The sequence below is a fragment of the Mandrillus leucophaeus genome, unplaced genomic scaffold (genome assembly GCF_000951045.1).
Source record: "Mandrillus leucophaeus isolate KB7577 unplaced genomic scaffold, Mleu.le_1.0 Scaffold194, whole genome shotgun sequence".
NCBI classification, from domain to species: domain Eukaryota; kingdom Metazoa; phylum Chordata; class Mammalia; order Primates; family Cercopithecidae; genus Mandrillus; species Mandrillus leucophaeus.
The window spans coordinates 1,103,845-1,122,932 of record NW_012101965.1 but is presented as its reverse complement, the minus strand read 5'-3'; the positions used below and the strand labels follow the sequence as shown (position 1 = coordinate 1,122,932).

Genomic DNA, 19,088 nt, shown 5'->3' with positions numbered 1-19,088 from the left:
AACTCCCAACCTCAGGTGATCCGCCTGCCTCGGCCTCCCATTGTTGCTGGGATTACAGATGTGAGCCACCACGCCCGGTCTACAATTTTTTAAAGTGTTATTTGGAGCTCACAAATACAAACTCAAGGGATGAAATGAAATCGGTCTTTTTCAGTGATAGAGCAGTCATTCGGGTGCTCAAAATACACATAAATAAGTTGTTTTAGAGATGATGATCATAATGAGAACCTAACGTTACAATAATCTCAGAGAAAACTTGCAGAAAGCCAGGAATTCTTCCATTTGACCAATTTTTGGGAAGGGTGAAAGGTCTGGGCCCAGATGGTTTTACCTGGAATTGGCTCATGAAACCCATCCGCACTGCTGTGCCTGACCCAGAGCCCATGAAAGGGCCTGGAAGGAATGGCACCTGCCAGCTCAGGATCCATCCCACTTCTGGAGCTGGAGAGCTGGGGCCACTGGCGCATGGGACCTGCCGGCTGAGTGGTTTGCATGAGGGTCCGCAAGGACCTGCTGTGGAGGCGCTTGCTGCCACTGACGTCTGTCCTTTCCCTTTTGCCCTTGCATGACACACATTCTTTCATTTTCATTCTTTCTCTCTCCCTTTCTGTCTCCCTTACTCAACCTGTTATTTTAATAAATGTCTTTCTGGCACAGTGAAACTAAAAGTGGAGCAGAAACTGGAGCAGATTGGGAAGGTGCAGGGGGTGTGGCTGCACACTGCCCACGTCTTGTGCATGGAGGCCATCCTCAGCGTAGGCCTGGAGATGGGAAGCCACAACCCGGACTGCTGGCCACACGTGTTCAGGTGCATGATGGGCTCCCACCCCCAGATGGCACTGACCCTGCCTCAGGAAGCCTGGAGTGGGCTCTGGGGGGTGGAGAGGGGTAGCCTCAAGAGCCTGCCAGCATGTAAATCAATTATAACAATTCACAGAGTTTGATTAAACTTCAAATAAGACATGGAAAGAAAAGACGCAATAAGGGCCCAACTAAATGTATGTTTTGAAGAACAAGGGACAGAACTGGGTCTCAGGAACTGTGACTTTTCTATTGACATTTTTACTAGAGAAGGAAGGAAGAAAAACCAATTAAATAATTGATTGAGATGACTATGTAAGTTAAGTGAATACAGTGCCAATCTAAAACTGGTCATGTCTCTGCAATATTACATTGCTAAATGTTTACCAATGTCCTCTTTACTTAAAGAAGGATTTCAGATAGCCTATTTGGATACATAAAATACAAGATACCTACTTTTAATGTAGCTAGACCGAAACAAAACAAAACAAAATAGTACACCTCTGCCAAAGACAGACCAAAAATTTGGCTCTAAGCATTGTAGCATCAAAGTGAAAAGAAGCTCCCAGTGAGTTACACAGTGCACAGTGCCTGTAAGATGAAAACCAGCAATAGCTCCAGAGTCCAGGTCCTCTTACAACTAAGACTGAAAGCACGTCTCCCCAAGTGCTGCATCAGGGCAGACCCAGTACCGTGGAAGGAGCACTGCCCATGGAACAGGACAGGGGCTGGCCACACTGTGCCTTCTCCTTCTCTGCATCACACACCTCACACTCACTCCAAACCCAGGTCTAGGCAGAGCAGGCATGGGGCAAGAGTGGCCAGGGTGATGGCCGATGGCCCAGGGCACCAGCCAGAGATGGGTTCAGTTTCACGTCTTCAAAGCAAATATAGCCATGAGTGTTTGTTGAGCAAAATGGTTCTATTATGAAGGCTGCTAACCTGCTGCTCTTTATTGCTCTAACAAGAAAAAAAAAAAAAAAAGGAAAAAAGAAAAAGGCTATCCTGGTACACAAGCAGCGGGTAAGGGATTGAAAAATTCCCTGATTCTAGAACATCAGAGTGGATTATCCACGACGCTCTTTACCGGTAAACGGACTTACTCTGAGATGAGGGACCTTGCGAACCATCCTTGTCTCAGGTTCTGTTGGGAACAAACCATTTAGAAGTTGGCGGTTGTAGCACATGTGGTGACTCTTCTCTGTGTTTGCCATGATTCGGTGACTGCCCTTCCACCCGGCCGCCACCCACTGCGCCCAGACTTGAGTTATGTGGTGCCATCAGGACCAGGCAGGATGTGGCTGGGCAGAACTCACTGTGGCTGGATGGCCTGTCCGTCATAGCTCTGGCCATTCTGGAATCCCATCGTAAGGAAATGCTTCCCAACTCCTAATCAGAGCACTATATAGAGGGAAAGAGGGTGCCTGGGGAAAAGTGGCTCAAACAGCAGGAGGGCGGATAAGCCAGTAAGCTGGACTAGGCAGGGGGATTGGATGAACGGGGCCTCATTACCTGTCCTTCTCCCAGCCTGGGGTGGAAGAACCCAAATAATCCTTTACTCATTTCAAGGCTGTCTGGTCTAACTCAAATACTACTAGTAATAATGCTGTGTGACATGAGAATACGGGAGGGAAGGACTGACTGTGCTTGCAGGAAAGAGGAAAGCTGGGGAGCTGGCAGAGCTGGCTGCATTTCCTTTGTCTGGCACTGTGGGGTTGATGGAGCTGCCGGGATGAGCTGCAGAGTCTAACAGCTGCTTGTCTGTGCTCTTTCTAGGGTGTGTGAGTACGTGGGCACCCTGGAGCACAACCACTTCAGCGATGGCGCCTTGCAGCCCCCTCTGACCATCAGCCAGCCCCAGAAGGCCACTGGGAGCGCTGGCCTCCTTGGGGACCCCGAGTGTGAGGGCTCGCCCACGGAGCAGAGCCCGGAGCAGGGGCGCTCCCTGAGCACGGCCCCCATCGTCCAGCCCCTGTCCATCCAGGACCTCGTCCGGGAAGGCAGCCGGGGCCGGGCCTCGGACTTCCGCGGCGGGAGCCTCATGAGCGGGAGCAGCGCCGCCAAGGTGGTGCTCACCCTCTCCACGCAGGCCGACAGGTGCGCGGCGCCGGCCTCCCACGGGCCGGGAGCCTGCTCACCAGGCGACACCCACGTCCATCTGGTCTCAGTCATGCCAGGGACGACCCATGTGTTAGCCAATCCCTTAAATTTCCTCCATCTTTTTCAAGCTTTGTTCTCTCTACCATTACATCCATACTCGGAATGAAACGTTTTCTACTAACCCTAGAGGGTCTGAGGCAGGCCACCTGGGGTCAAAGCACTGCACTTACTCTGGGATCTCAGGCAATCTCACCTCCCTGGGCCCTGCCTGGCCTTCTCCATTGGTAAAATAGGGTCATTTTTTAAAAGTAATTCTGTCACCGGGTAGTTGTGAGGGTAAATTAATTAGTAACTTGATGCACCTGGAGCGGAGCTTGGCAAATGGTAAAAATCCACTATTTTTATGATTATGGCTGTTTTCAAAAATCCCACATGCATGTGTTACTTACTGATGCCCAACAACCATGTGAAGGTGAAGAGGGAAGATCACCAATCGTCTCAACTCTTTGGTGGTACTTCCTGATGTAGAAAGTGCTTTTGGTCACCAGTCACACACAGCTCCACCTCACTTACCTCTTCAGCATTTGGTCACTGTGTCCCAGACTCCCTGCACGGGCACAGGGAGGACCATCAGGAAGGGGATGGGAGTGGGAGGAGCACTCCCTGGGCCGGGACTCAGATTGACCTGAGTTCCTGTCCTGGCTTTGCACTCCCCAGCTGCCGGGTCATATCTGTAGACATAGCTGCACTGAGACTCAGTTTCTCCATCTACTATCCCACTACCATAATTGCTTTGTCCTGCTTATCCAAGTTGGCTGTGAAAATGTTTTAGAATCTGGAAAGCAATAGACAGGTGTCAGGTGGAATATAGTATTCATCACTATTTTCTTACTAGGAATGAGGGAGGAGAAATGGTCAGTGGGACCCAGAAACCAAATGGTATCAAAATAGCAAGAAAAAGATGTTTGTTTCGATAATTTATAAACATTTGATCCACTAATTCCCATCTTAACTTGCATGTCTCATTTTCCTCCTTCAAAAAGGACTCATGATTCCATTTCTATTAGCGACCCTCTCCCTGAAGCAGCCCATGGTGCCCCCACAGCACTGATTGCCCTGTGGTGTCGTGAGGCTTGGAAGGCAGATACCAGGGTGACCCAAGAGCCATGGAAGGCTCACCTGGCACATTTCTCATTGTGGCTTCTTAAAACAGATATTTGATCTTTACCATTCTTCATTCCAGTGACCTTCAAATCCTCCCCTAAATTCTGCTACTGTGCTCCCCACCTTCCTAAATCTTTCTGCTGGCAAGGTCTGTGACCAGCTGAGCAGAAAAGAAAAAGAACTTGCAAGACCCATCATATTAGGGAACATTCTTTCTTCCAAATAGATACTTGAGTTCCCATCACATCTAGGCGTTTGGGTGTGTATGAGGCCAGTCCCTGCCCTGAGGGGGGCTTACAGGATCCACTCTTAGCTGTTTTTGTATCCCTTCCAGCATTGTGCTCATAAATTATAGACAGACAAAACGTATTCATCAATTTACTGGGGTTTTTTGACATCGTTTATGAAATTGAAGCTAATTCTGAAGATTCCATTCCCATTTGCTCAGTTTCTGGGAACAATGCCTTGCCATCTTTCAGCTTCTTGCCAAGCATTTTATGAGAGCCTGCCATGGCTGAGCTAGACCATGAGGGCACAAAGATATTTTTAAATATATTCTTTGTGCCTTTGAATTAAAATGTCATCGAGCAGACTTGTACACAGTTAAAATAGATATAATAATACCATACATTTGTCTACAGTGTTTACACACATTTCCACTGATCACATCAACAAAATTGCCATAATCATTCTGCCATAAAGACCTTGCTGAAGTGTTTCCAAAGAGCACATCTCTTTCTGTTTGCATCCAGGCTCTTTGAAGATGCTACGGATAAGTTGAACCTCATGGCCCTGGGAGGCTTTCTTTACCAGCTGAAGAAAGCATCGCAGTCTCAGCTTTTTCATTCCGTCACGGATACAGTTGATTACTCTCTGGCAATGCCAGGTAATTGTTTCCCGGAAGAAACCATATACCAGGAGGTTAGCAGGAAACAGCCCAGGCCTCTGTCACCAGCAGCGTGCCTGAAGATTTGACTCCACATTCCCTTTGCTTACACTCACACAAGCTACACCCAAGTATAGATTTGTCTCCGGATTTTGAGGCACCCTGTGTGAGGGGTGGTGTAACTCTTTGTGAATGGAAACGTGGCTGCTACCACGTCTATAAGAATTCCCACTGGAGCTGGACTAGGTTGTTCTGCTAAGTTTTGTGCTTGTGGTAGAAATCGTGTGGCTCCTTAGGGTGCAGATAGCTTCCTTCACATGAAGGTGGAACTTTTCTGCATATCAAAAACCACACCACACACCTCTGTCCAGTTGGCTGGACAGAGGTGATTTGTGATATGCAGAAACAACCACTGATCCCAAAAGGGGTGGTGAAAAAGGAAACTGCATACCACTCTTGCAAAGCTGATCTCAGAGGCATATCCCATTAATGATGGGTCAGTGTCCGCGTCGTCCAGTGAGGCCAGGTGAATAAATGAGGCCCTCTTGAAGGCCAGTGTTGTGGAAGACAAAGTAGAGTTGTACTGAATTGTCCAAGGGGCCCAGAGGGTTGGCAGGTTGCTCACAGATGGACTTGTTCATCCACAGCACCAGTGGTTGTCCTGAAACAGTGAGCACCTTGTCCCGAATGAGTTCCGGCAGAGACAGGGAGCCATGTGCTGGGGACGCACCGTAGTGACATGTTGGACGGCACAACCTCTGAGGTCCCTTCCATCCTTAGGAATCTAAAGTTCTAAAAGCAGTATATTTGATTTTTTCATCCTTGCTGCAGATTTGGATTTGAGAGCCACCGTTGTTGCCCCACTCGTTTTTAATAGACTTTAAAACCTGAGCAATATAAAGCCAACCTCCCAGGCCCATCAGACTTTCAGAGAATCTCTGAGCCCAGGGGTAACCTTCAAAGTCTTTCTCATTGGAGAAAACGGTAGACTCTGAGCTTACAAAGCACACAGTGAGCAGGGGCCAGGAAGAGGCGGTAAATCTAGGACGAGGGAGACTTGCTTCGGAATCAGTCAGGTAGGAATATAAAATGCGGCCTCCAACACTTACCAGCCACAGCATCTGAGGCAAGTCATATCACCTTTCAGACATTCAATTTTCTACTCTGTAAAATAGCAATAATTATATTTTCTTCTTAAAAGAAAATATAGGCTGCGTGCTGCAGCTCACGCCTATAATCCCAGCATTTTGGGAGGCCGAGGCGGGCAGATCACCTGAGGCCAGGAGTTCGAGACCAGCCTGACCAATATGGTGAAACCCTGTCTCTACTAAAAATACAAAAAAATTAGCTGGGCATCATGACGTGTGCCTGTAGCCCCAGCTACTCAGGAGGCTGAGACAGGAGAATTGCTTGAACCCGGGAGGCGGAGGTTGCAGTGAGCCGAGATTGCACCACTGCACTCCAGCCCGGGCGACAGAGTGAGACTCCATCAAAAAAGAAAAAAAAAAAAGAAAGAAAGGAAATATAATTGCTTTAAAAATTAAAGTTATTAAAGACTTATAGAACCAACACAGTGTCTGATGCAGGGTAAATATCCATGATGATTATTATAGGTTGAGTATCCCTAATCCAAAAATCCAAAATTCTCAAAATTCAAAACTTTTTAAGCACTGGCATAAGGCCAGAAGTGGAAAGTTCCACACCTGACCTCATGTGACGGGCCACGCTCAAAATGCAGGCACACAACACACAGTTTATTAAGGGTCCCCAAGGGATACAAAAATTGCCTTCAGGCTGTGCGTAAGGTATATATGAAACAGAAATGAATTTTGTGTTTAGACCTGGGTCCCATCCCCAGTAGGAAGTAGAGGAGAGGCAACAGAACATGAGCAAGAAGGGAGCGGGGAAGATGAAGGCGACAGTGGCAAAGAAGCAGCCCAAGATCAGGGTAGACAAGGATGGTACTGAAACAAGACAGAGCAGGCCAGACAGCATGTTACTGAGCAGCAGAGGGACCAGGTCTGCTTGGCAAAGGCTGCAGAGGTTTATTAAGGATTGTCAAAGTAGATGATGAAGTGAAAGGTGACAGGAACAAGAGTAATAATCATAGCTAATAATGTTGTTCAGTTAGTATGTGCTGGGCCCATGCTGACCACTTTATGTGTATTATCACGTTTAATCTTTAAAGCAATTTTAGGAGTGGGCAGTATTATCCCCAGGTTTACAGATGAGATCATTAAAGAGGAAAATCTTTTTTTTATTATTTTTATTTTTTGGAGACGGAGTCTTGCTCTGCCACCCAGGCTGGAGTGCAGTGGCGCGATCTCGGCTCACTGCAAGCTCCACCTCCCGGGTTCACCCCATTCTCCTGCCTCAGCCTCCCAAGTAGCTGGGACTACAGGTGCCCGCCACCGTGCCCAACGAATTTTTTATATTTTTTAGTAGAGACGGTTTCACCGTGTTAGCCAGGATGGTCTTGATCTCCTGACCTCGTGATCCACCCACCTCAGCCTCCCAAAGTGCTGGGATTACAGGCGTGAGCCACCGTGCCCAGCCTAAAGAGGAAAATCTTTGGCCAAATATAACACAACTACTAAATGGTGCCAGGATTTGAACCCAGACAGTCGGACTTCTCGGCCCTCCTACCGAACCGCTACCTCATTCCCTCTAATCAATTCCTGATCACACCTGTCACATCTCAGCTGCCAGGGCTACAGTGCTGAGTGAGAGGGCGATGCAGGCCTTGCTCAGTGAACCACCACATCCTTCTTGAATCCAGGGCTCCCTCCTCCCTTGGTTAGCCAATATCGAATTACCCTGCTGGTCCTACCTAGATTTTCAACCTCTCTCTTTGCTTGAATAGGTCAGACTGTGTCTGAGTTTGGGCTTTCTGGCATTTATGTTCTTGCCTTCCTGTAGGAGAAGTTAAATCCACTCAAGACCGAAAAAGCGCCCTCCACCTGTTCCGCCTGGGGGATGCCATGCTGAGGATTGTGCGGAGCAAAGCACGGCCCCTGCTGCACGTGATGCGCTGCTGGAGCCTAGTGGCCCCACACCTGGTGGAGGTGAGCACTGGAAAGGTGGGAAGAGCCTGGAACTGCTAAGTCAATGACCAGCAGAGCCAGCACGGGGGCCTGTAGTCATGTATGGGGACAAAGCACTGTGGCCACTGGGCAGTGGGAACTTGCCCATCACCTGGTCACAAACATCACTGTTTTCTAGTTATACTTCATGGCATCTAAAGAATCACCCCAAAGGGCAGTACTACCCTAGTCTCACTCTGACCCTCTTTCTTTGCAATTGTACAACTCAGCTAGTTTTTCATTTTTTATGATCTGGTATCAACCTGAGCCTGGAACAGAAAGACTGTGGATGGTTCCTAATAGCTTTATTTGTATACATAAATATAACAATGTCTTTGGTTCCTATCAGTCCTTGTTTTCTAATAGCTAAATATACTCAGGACAGTGTCCTTTCAGTCAGGGAACACTATGTCTTAGTTTTCTTAACAAAATTAATACTAAGACCCTTTCACTCTCCAAAGGAAAGCAGTTCATATGATCAGTTTTATGGCAGCTCTACCTCTAAGCATCTCAGTACATGAGGACTGACCACTTCCAAGTTGACAGGGAAAACTGTTGCCCTGTTTTGCAGTGATAGCTATTCTTAATAGCCCTTTTGCTCTTACCTGGTAGAGATAAATCATAAAACACTTCTTGGAACTTATTAACCTGAGAACATTCTAGTAAGCAAAATGGGTAGAAAATAGCAATGTAGACATGGGGAAAAAGTCTGTCCGTTATCTTTTACTCTACAATAAGGCCTCCCCAACATCTAGTGGCTTAAAACAGTAACAGATTATGAGGTCAGGAGTTCAAGGCCAGCCTGACCAACATGGTGAAACCTCATCTCTACTAAAAATACAAAATTTATTTAGCTCATGATTTATTTAGCTTATGATTCCATGAGTCAGATATTTGAGGTAGGCTTCTCTGGGTAGTTCTGGGGTTGGCCAGGCGTGGCGGATCTCACTGGCTTTAATTGTGTATCTATGGTCAGCTGGTGCAAAGTCTGGGGCCAGATGGTTCACGATGGCCTTAACAGGGATGGCTAGACAAATAGGTCTCTCTTTTCGTGGTCTCTCATGTAGACTAGCCTCCAGCAGACCAGCCCCAGCTTGTTCACATGGCTTTCTTAGGGTTCCAAAGAGCAACAACAGGGCCAACCCCAAATCACAGGTACTTTTTAATTCTGTTCTTACATGATGTTTGTTTGTGTTCCACTGGCCAAAGCAACTCACACGTCCAAGCCCAGGGCCAGTACGGGAAAGGACTACTCAAGAGCATGGATACCAGGAGGTTTGTAAACCAATTAGAGCTACTGTGGCAATTTGTCCCTCACCTCACTGAGGAACAGACGACTCATCTTATCTTCCTACGTGTGGGGCACAGCTAAGATGAAACCATAAGCCATTCCTAGTCTGGGTTCTGGTGTCTTTATAGTGAGCATGTTCTGTACCATTTAAGAAAACTGTCATGTTACAGAAAAATAAATTACAAGAAACTTTTCTTTTTCTAGAAACATTAACATGAAATTGAAGTTGTGCCTGATAAGCTCGTTAAATTGTTTAAAATGCAATTTAGTGTGCAGTTTGCTTAGACTTCTCCCTTAGAGTGTTTTGATTTTAACAGAATTGCTGTTTCTCCCTCCTTGTAATGAGGTGGGGTAGGAAGGCCTTCAGAAACCACATTCTCACTGTCTGCTGTCCTGATGGTATGCCACTCTCTGATGAATTTTGCAGGCTGCTTGCCATAAGGAAAGACATGTGTCTCAGAAGGCTGTTTCCTTCATCCATGACATACTGACAGAGGTCCTCACTGACTGGAATGAGCCACCTCATTTTCACTTCAATGAAGCACTCTTCCGACCTTTCGAGCGCATTATGCAGCTGGAGTTGTGTGATGAGGACGTCCAAGACCAGGTCAGTGTGACATGGTCATCAGCGTCATAGCTGGCTCTTACTGAGTGCAGTGGCAGGCACGGTTCTATGAGCTTTGCACTCTTACTCTTTCCAATAATCCTATGTGGAATCTGTAACAGAGAAATTAAGCAGGGCCGGGCGTGGTGGCTCACACCTGTAATCCCAGCACTTTGGGAGGCCGAGGCAGACAGATTATGAGGTCAGGAGTTCAAGGCCAGCCTGACCAACATGGTGAAACCTCATCTCTACTAAAAATACAAAAATTAGCCGAGTGTGGTGGCACATGCCTGTAATCCCAGCTGCTCAGGAGGCTGAGGCAGGAGAATCGCTTGAACCCGGGAGGCGGAGGTTGCAGTGAGCCCAAATCACGCCACTGCACTCCAGCCTGAGTGACAGAGCGAGACTCCGTCAGGGAAAAAAAAAAAAAAAAAAAAAAACAGGTAATTTGACTAAGGATACATAATCAGTGATTGGTGGAGCTGCGATTTGAACCTAGGCAATCTGCTGGCCTATCTCTTTACACCTGGCCTATATTCCTAACTGCTGCCATACTGTCCACCGAAGGCAAGGTAAAGAAACTAACTGGAGACTTCGTATTTCACATGATGGTGGGCTAGAAATACAGGATCTCTCTCTCTGAAATCCACCAAAAATATTGAATAGAGGTTTAAACATTTCTTTCAAATACCTTGACACACTGACAAGAAAGTAAGGAGGCCCCAAAACTGAGTGCCAATGGGAAGCCAGAGAGGTAAGCAGAGCCCTGAGGCTGGTTTTACCATGAGGGAATTTGCTATTAAGTGGAGCAGAAGTTCTGGTCATCCCAGACGAGAGTGCACAAAAACAGAAAACAAATCTCAACGCAAACTTTGCAAAGCTGATGTTCATTCAGGCCAAGGTTGAATTAAAACAAACTTGATGTTCACTCAGGCCAAGGTTGAATTAAAACAAACTTCCTGAGGATACTATCAGCTTGTTTCTAACACTGGCTCTTAATGGAAAGTTTTTTAAAAAGAGCGCTCCAGGATTTATTATTACAGCTTAGCCCTTTTATGTGATCTGTGTATGAAATTGCACCACCTCAGGGTCTGAGAAACTATACAGGCACCATACAGAAGCAACAAAATTCCCCCTAGAGCAACTCATGTCAATTCAGGCCACAAAATAATCCCACAAACAAAGTTTCAAGGTATGTGAGGTCTCGGTATTTTTTAAAAATTCACAAAACACACAAGAAAACAAGGCAATGGAGAGAACTGATAAAACAACCAATGGTACAACTAGACCTGTAAAGAATTGGATTGAAATATTGGTATCTTCCATGCAAAATATTAAATCAAAATGCCTAGTAAGTTTATGGAAATAAAGGAATGAAAATACAAGTTAACACCTAAAGACTAGATTGTTAACACTTAAGGTAAGTTAATACCTATAGTTAGCGCCTAGATAGTTAACACCTACAAGTTAACACCTAAAGGTTAGATCATTAACATCTAAGATAAGTTAACCTAGATGGGTTAACACCTAAGACTTTATACCCATAAGAGTGAACTAGGTGATTCAGATCAACTTTCCCACAGGGAACAACTAAAAAAAGCTGGATAAAAAAAAATTTAATCACTCAAAGACACTGACATAACTATAGGGCAATGAAGAACTACAGGGCCAAGATGGGGGAGAAAAAGAATACCCAGAGTAGTCTTCCTGGTATTTGAGGCTGTTTTTCCTAAAATGGAATCTACTATTTTAAAAAAAGGAAGATATTGGGTTGGTGCAAAAGTAATTGTGGTTTTTGCCATCACAGCAAAAACCACAATTACTTTTGCACCAGTATAATAAAAGATGGAGAAGCTCAGCAAAGTTGCAGTCTGGGACCTCCCAAGTCTGGTAACTTCCTGACATCTTGAGTCAGGATCTTGAAGTGAAAGGGACATCTTAGAAAGAGATGTCCCTTTAAATAGATTAGTCATAAGAGAAAATAAATCCAACTTCAAATAATCCCAATCCCTGACATGAGATTAAGGTAATCTGAGATTTCTAGTGCCTTTCTGACAGAAGGCACCATTAATAATAAGCTTCAAATCATTTCTTGATTTGCAGGTGCAATGTTTGCATTCAATAAAAAATAACCAGGCTCATGAGGAAATAACATGTCATTGAAAACAAAAGTTTAAAAAACGAACAATAAACACACACAGGAACCCAGACATCAGAGTTATCAGAGACGTATTTTAAAATAACAATGCTTAAATGTGTTTAGGAAGGTTAAGGACAGGAGCAGCTTTGGCTATGGTGACTTGAAGAAGTTAGGTTAACCTTCCCCACAAAAATCAAGCATAAAACAGGACAGGACAGAATTGTCCAAAGCAACCATCTGAGGGGTCTGGAAATTGACCAAAAGCAGACAACAAATTGAGTAGCATTTATTCTTAAAAACAATGTTTGCTAGAACTTTGGTGAAGAATAGTGGGAGTCTGACTTTCTTGCCAAAGACTGAAGCAATCACCTTTACTCCCAAGCTCTATTGGCAAGAAGAGTAGTTTGACCCGTGTGAGGCTGACTGAGAAAATCATTAGCTTTTCTACAATCAGGGACAGACTTGGTATGGAGAAGAGTGGGGAGATCATTGACTTGTCAATTAAAAGTGATGAATTCATGGAGAAATGAACAGGGGAATCCAACCTTGCTGGCCTAAGGTTTGCAGTCAGTAGTGTACTAGCAAGAAACCTAAGATCCTGGATATCAGAGATTCATAGGATAGAGGGACCAAATAGTCTGTTCACACATCCCTGGGGCATGTACAGGGGAGACTGTAAAGATTTCATCAAAAAGTAAAAGAAAAAGGAGATAAAAACTTTGAATATTCTGACCAACCTTCTCACACAGATTGATTGCCAGAGGGCAGGAACCTTAAAGACTCAAGGTGTTTGAGCACAGTTTCCACCCACATGATCAGTTAACTACTCAGCTATGCAGACATGGGGATGAACACTAGGGAGTCAGGATAAAAAATAAAAATGAAGAACAAAAACTGAGCAGACACATGAGCACCATGGGAAGAGACAGATTCTACAGACTAAGTCCAAGCACCTTAGTCTGGTGGGGGGAAACCCTCAAAAATAAATTAGCATCCAGCATTGCTACAATATATTTTCTAAAATGTCTAATTCTCAAAAATATGAGCGATGCAAAGAAACAGGAAAGAGTGAAACATACTCAGAGGGAAAAATAGTGAATAGAAACTGACTTAGAGTGAGCCCAGATATATTTGGGAGCCAGAGCCTTCAAAGTACTTTTTAAATATGTTTGAAAAAATTAAGGGAAAATACGACAATGACTCAAAAATAGGGATTCTAAATATAGAAATGGGAACTATAAAAATGCAAATTTTAGAGTTGAAAAGGGCAATAACTGAAATGAAAAATTAGCTGTACGGGCTTACCAGAAAGATTTGAGATGGCAGAAGAAAGCATCAGTGAACATGGAAATAGATTAATATAAATTATCTATTGTGAAGATCAGACAAAACTAAGTTTGAACAAAAATAAACAAAGCCTCAAAGATTTGTAGAACAATGTCAAGCATACCAACATACCTGTAATGAGAGTCCCAGGTGGAGAGGAGAAAGACAAACAGATGGGAAAATATATTTAAAGAAATAGTGGAACCCCAATTAGGATCAACACAAAGATATCTACAATAGACACATTGTAGTCAAAATGCTCGATGACAATGACAAAACCTTAAAAGCAGCAAGAGAAAGACTATATTACTACAGAGGAACTAATGCTAGGATTAATGCTCGGATTAACTAATGCTGACTTCTTCAGAAAGAATGAAGGCTAGAAGACAATGTAATGACGTATTTAAAGTGCTGAAAGAAAAACTGTCAATGAAAGAGAAATTACTCTTCAAAAATGAAGATGATGTAAAAACATTCTCAGATAAACAAAAATTGGGAGAATATCTTGCCAGTAGACCTGTTCTACAAGAAATACTAAATTCCTTTTAGCTGAAAGAAGTAACACAAACTGGTAAATCTATTGCATAAGAAGAAATGGTACATATGTGGGCAAATATAAAACAGTATGTACATTTTTCTCTTTCTCCTAATTTATTTCAAAAACCTAACGTTTAACACAATAACTCTAACACTGTATTGTTGGATTTATTAAACAAGAAGATGTAATATAAATAACATTAGCAGAAAGGAAGGATGGGAAATGGAGCTATGTAGAAGCAAAGTTGCTGTATTTTGCCAGAATTTGCTCAGTATTAACTTGAGGTACAAATGTGATCAATTGAAGATTCATATTATAATCCCGAGGGCAGCAACCAAGAGAGTAACACAAAAAGATGAAAAAATAAACATGAATGAAAGTGATCACAAAAAAATGTATTTAACATAAAAGAAGGTAGTAAAAGAGGAACAGAGGAACAAAAAGGACGTGATATGTAAATACGCAGAAAACAAATAGCAAATGACAGATGTAAAAAGAACCATGTCAATAATGGCATTAAATATGCACTAATGAAAGGATGGTCAGCATCATTAGTCATTAAGAAAATATAAATCAAAACCACATGAAATAATATTTCACATCTACTAGGATAAAAAAGATAGATAATAGCGGCCGGGCACGGTGGCTCACTCCTGTAATCCCAGCACGTTGGGAGGCTGAGGCAGGTGGATCACGAGGTCAAGAGATCAAGACCATCCTGGCTAACACAGTGAAACCCTGTCTCTACTAAAAATACAAAAATTAGCTGGGTGTGGTGGCGCACACTTTAGTCCCAGCTACTCGCGAAGCTGAGGTGGGAGAATCACTTGAACCCGGGAGGCGGAGGTTGCAGTGAGCCAAGATCGTGCGACTGCATGCCAGCCTAGGTGACAGAGTGAGACTCGGTCTCAAAAGAGAGATAATAGCAAGTGTTGGTGAGGGAGAGGTGGAGACCTTGGAACCTTCATGCCCTGCTGGTGAGAGGGTAAAATGTGTGGCTGCTTTGCAGTCTGGCAGTTCCTCAAGAGGTATGTACCCAAGAGAAATGAAAACATCCATACAAATCCTGTACACAAATGTTCATAGTAACATTATTCATAATAGCCAAAAAGTTAGAAACAACTCAAATTCCAACAGCTGATGAATAGATACATTAAATTAGGTTATGTCCACACAACGAAATCTTATTCAGCGATAAAAATGAAGTACTGATATATGTACAACATGGATGAATCTTGAAAACATTACATTAAATGAGAAAAGCCAGTCACCAAAGACCATATGTTATATGACTGCATTTATATGAAATGTCAGAATAGGAAAATCTATAGTGACATTAAGTACATTAGTGGTTGAGGGTGGGGTGGTGGAGTAGGCAATTACTGCAAATGGGTACTGAGGTTTTTGAGGGGGTAAGTAAAATTGTTTTTAAATTAGATTGTGGTGATGTTTGCACATTAAAGGTCTGTTAACCTCATAAACTTGTCATTAGTCTTTGAAGAAAAAATATATAAAAGAAAAATGTATGTATACATAATGTAAGAATTTGGGTCTAAAGCAGGGTTTAAAATTCTTTGGAAAAGTTTGACAAGGTATATCATGTGAATTCAGATTCATCTTAAAGAATTATGCTTAGATAGGAAAAAGGAAACTTATTTTGGTCTCAAGTAGAAAAATATATTGCTTTGAGTTTTATGTACATTTAGACTTTTAAAATGTTAGAACTGATTCTTACTAAAAGTGATTTGTAAAATTACACCCTTGGTTTGATCACCGGTGATTACAGTGTTATTCTCATACCTTTGTGTATTGAACTATTTCCAGAACCAAGTTTATGTAGATCCTGAACAGTAATATGAGAATGTGATTGGTATTTGTTACCTTTATTTTAAAACTAGCATCTGAACACTTCAAAGCTGTCAATGTGGATTGGTTAGACCAATAACCTCTGCTTGATCCTTACAATTAAATTTTGTAACTAATGGTATTGTTCTTTCAAACAAGTGACATGTTTTCCATGACTGTTATGGGGAGGGGGGAAATAATTTAATCAGTTCTTGTTTAACAAATTGAATAAAGCAAAGGTTCATACATTTAAAAAAAAAAAAAAACCTCCCCACAGTACCCCAAGCCCGTTGGTTTCACTGGTGAATCTATAAACTAAGGATGAAATAATAGCAACCCTACTCAAGCTCTACCAGAAAATAAAGCAGGAAGGAATACCTCCAAACCCATTTTATGAGTTCTCGTTTCTGTGATACCAAAGCCACAAGAAGGAAAACTATAGACCAATATTCTTTATGAAATTAGACAAAAAATTCCTTTAAAAATTATTGGCCAGGCACAGTGGCTCACACCTATAATCCCTGCATTTTGGGAGGCCACAGCAGAAGGTTTGCTTGAGTCTAGGAGTTTGAGACCATGCTGGGCAACATAGTGAGACCCCCATCTCTACAAAAAAAAAAAAAAATACATATAGCTGGGTATGGTGATGCATGCCTGTAGTCCCAGCTGCTCAGGAGGCTGAGGTGGGAAGATTCCTTGAACCCAGTAAGTTGAGACTGCAGTGAGCCATGATCACATGCCACTACATTCTAGCCTGGGCAACAGAGTGAGACCCTGTCTCAAAAACCAAAAAAAAAAAAGGCAAAATAAATGCTGTAATATATAAAGAAAGAACATTAAACATTGTGGCATATGGAATTCATCCCAGCAATGTAAGATTGGTTTAACAGCTCAAAGTCAATTAGTAGAATAAAAGATTAAAACCATGTGATCATCTTGATATAGACAAAACATTTAACAAAATTCATCACCCATTTTTGACAAAACCTTTTAAGAAAAGAGGAATTAGAGGTATTTCCTCCATGAGATAAGGGGCATCTTTGAGAATCCCACATCTAACATCAACTTAATGATGAAAGACTGAGTGTTTTTCTCTTGTGATCAGTAATAAGACAAGGATTTCTGTCTTCTCTATTTCTGCTCAACTTTAACTTTTACTCATTGTATAAAGAAATTAAAGACATCAAGGTTTGAAATGAAAAGTAAAGCTATTTTAGTTCACAGACAACATGCGGTTATATATAGAACATTATATGGTATTTACAAAAAAATTCTAGTTGAGCAAGGTCACTGCATACAACATCAACATACTAAAATTGATTGAATTTATATATATGAGAAATAAATTATCCAAAGATAAGTAAGAACAAGTCCATTCAAAACAACATCAAATATGATAAAATATTTATGAATAAATTTAGCAAAAGAAGCTCAAGACCTGTACACAAAAGCTACAAAACATTGCTGAGAGAAATTAAAGATTCAAATAAATATGAGATATACCATATTCATGGATTGAAAGACTCAATATTTTTAAAACAGCAAATTTCCCCAAATTGATGTATAGATTCAGTGAAATTCTGATTAAAATCCCAGTAGACCTTTTTGAAGACATTGTCAAAGTAATTCTCAAATTTATATGAAACTGCAAAGAATATAATAGAGAAAACAAACTTGAAAAAGAAGACAAATTTTGAAAATTTACACTACCTGATTTCAAAATTTCAGTAATCAACACAGTGTGGTATTGGTTTGAAGACAGACCTATAGTTCTGAAGAGTAAAGAAATAAATTCTCATGTTTATAATCAATTGATTTTTGACGAAGATACCATTGCAATTCAATCATGGGAGGGGATATTTTCAGCAAATTGTGCTTGAATGTATGTGATAAAAATAAACTTACACCTTTACTTCTCACCATATTTAAAAAAGTTCAAAATGGGTCATGATGTGATCCATTAAAAGAAAAATGGATGAATTGGACTTCACCAAAATTAAGAACTTTTAATTTTCAAAAGACACCATTAAAAAACAAAACTTTTAAAAAGCCCAAAGTTGTGGAAAAATATTTGCAAATTATATCTTGGGAATATATAAGGAACTCTAAATACAAACAAACAAAAAAGAAAATAAGAAGACATGAACCCAATTTTTTAAAACAACAAAATATTTGACTAATAAGATGTGAAAAGTTGCTTAGTAGCATTAGTCATTAGCGAAATGCAAATTAATACAATAAGGCAGATTATTCAGAATATTTTTGAGTGAGTTTGTCTATTCTGGTTTTTCCTTTTCACTAAAATTAACTCCAAAATAGGGGACAGAGAACTATATCACCCTTCCCAGAAATTCTGCTCCTTTTAAGGAGAGGACTTTAAGTGCCCCTTGCTTTGCATCTGCCAGGTTGTGACATCCATTGGTGAGCTGGTTGAAGTGTGTTCCACGCAGATCCAGTCCGGATGGAGACCCTTGTTCAGCGCTCTGGAAACAGTGCACGGCGGGAACAAGTCGGAGGTGAAGGAGTACCTGGTTGGTGACTACTCCATGGGTAAGAATGTTTGGATGATTCTTGCTATTCAGCATTAACTCTCTGTGCCAAGTTTCATGCTATAAAAAAAAAAAAAACCAGTTGAACAATAGGGAAGACAGATTGTCAGCCATGTTTTATCAGCAGGAAAGAATGTGGTGTAGCAGGAACATGAGTTCTGAGTTCTGCCAGCAGGCTGAGAGCCCTGAGCATTGTCAGGCCCTGTTCTTGCTGACAATTGGGCAATAAGGCTGAGAGATTTCTGTTGTTTCACTTATGCATTGCTGTGTTGAGTTCATTTCTAAAGCCAAAAAGAAAAATGTTATCCATTTGCTGGTAAGAAGCAGAAAAGTATCATAACACAGAGTAACCAGAATTAGGGAGATTCAGTCTGCTGGGAAATGGATGGGTACCCACAAAGCATGCCCAGGGCCCAGGAGTGTTGTCTCAGAGGTTCCCAAAACCACCCCTAAACTCAGAAACCCACGAGAAGGATTCATGGGACCCAGCATGTTATGTTGAGATTTATTACACCGTTCATGACTAAGTTTTAGCAATGGAGGAAGGACACAGCAGATTATGAAAAGGAATGATACAGACAGAGTCTGGAGGAATCTACGCACCAGCCTCCCTGTGCTCTCGCCCTCCCAGGAGGGATCACGCACAACACATTCTTCCCCCAGCAGTGAAAACACAGCAACATGTTTGCAATGTTTCTGCCCGTGGAAGCCCATTAGAGATCTAGCTGGGGACTGACCACTTATATACCCCTTGCCTAGCA

The 19,088-nt window shown here is 42.4% G+C and overlaps 1 protein-coding gene across 1 annotated transcript in view; it reads left to right on the top strand.

The window, feature by feature from the left end:
• The window catches only part of ARFGEF3 (ARFGEF family member 3), a 136,154-nt gene that overhangs the window by 86,121 nt on the left and 30,945 nt on the right, over positions 1–19,088 (top strand). The window contains 6 exon segments of the mRNA XM_011978416.1: positions 658–808; positions 2,578–2,898; positions 4,818–4,951; positions 7,871–8,016; positions 9,753–9,932; positions 18,184–18,328. Of these exon segments, the coding sequence (XP_011833806.1) occupies positions 658–808; positions 2,578–2,898; positions 4,818–4,951; positions 7,871–8,016; positions 9,753–9,932; positions 18,184–18,328 (1,077 nt within the window).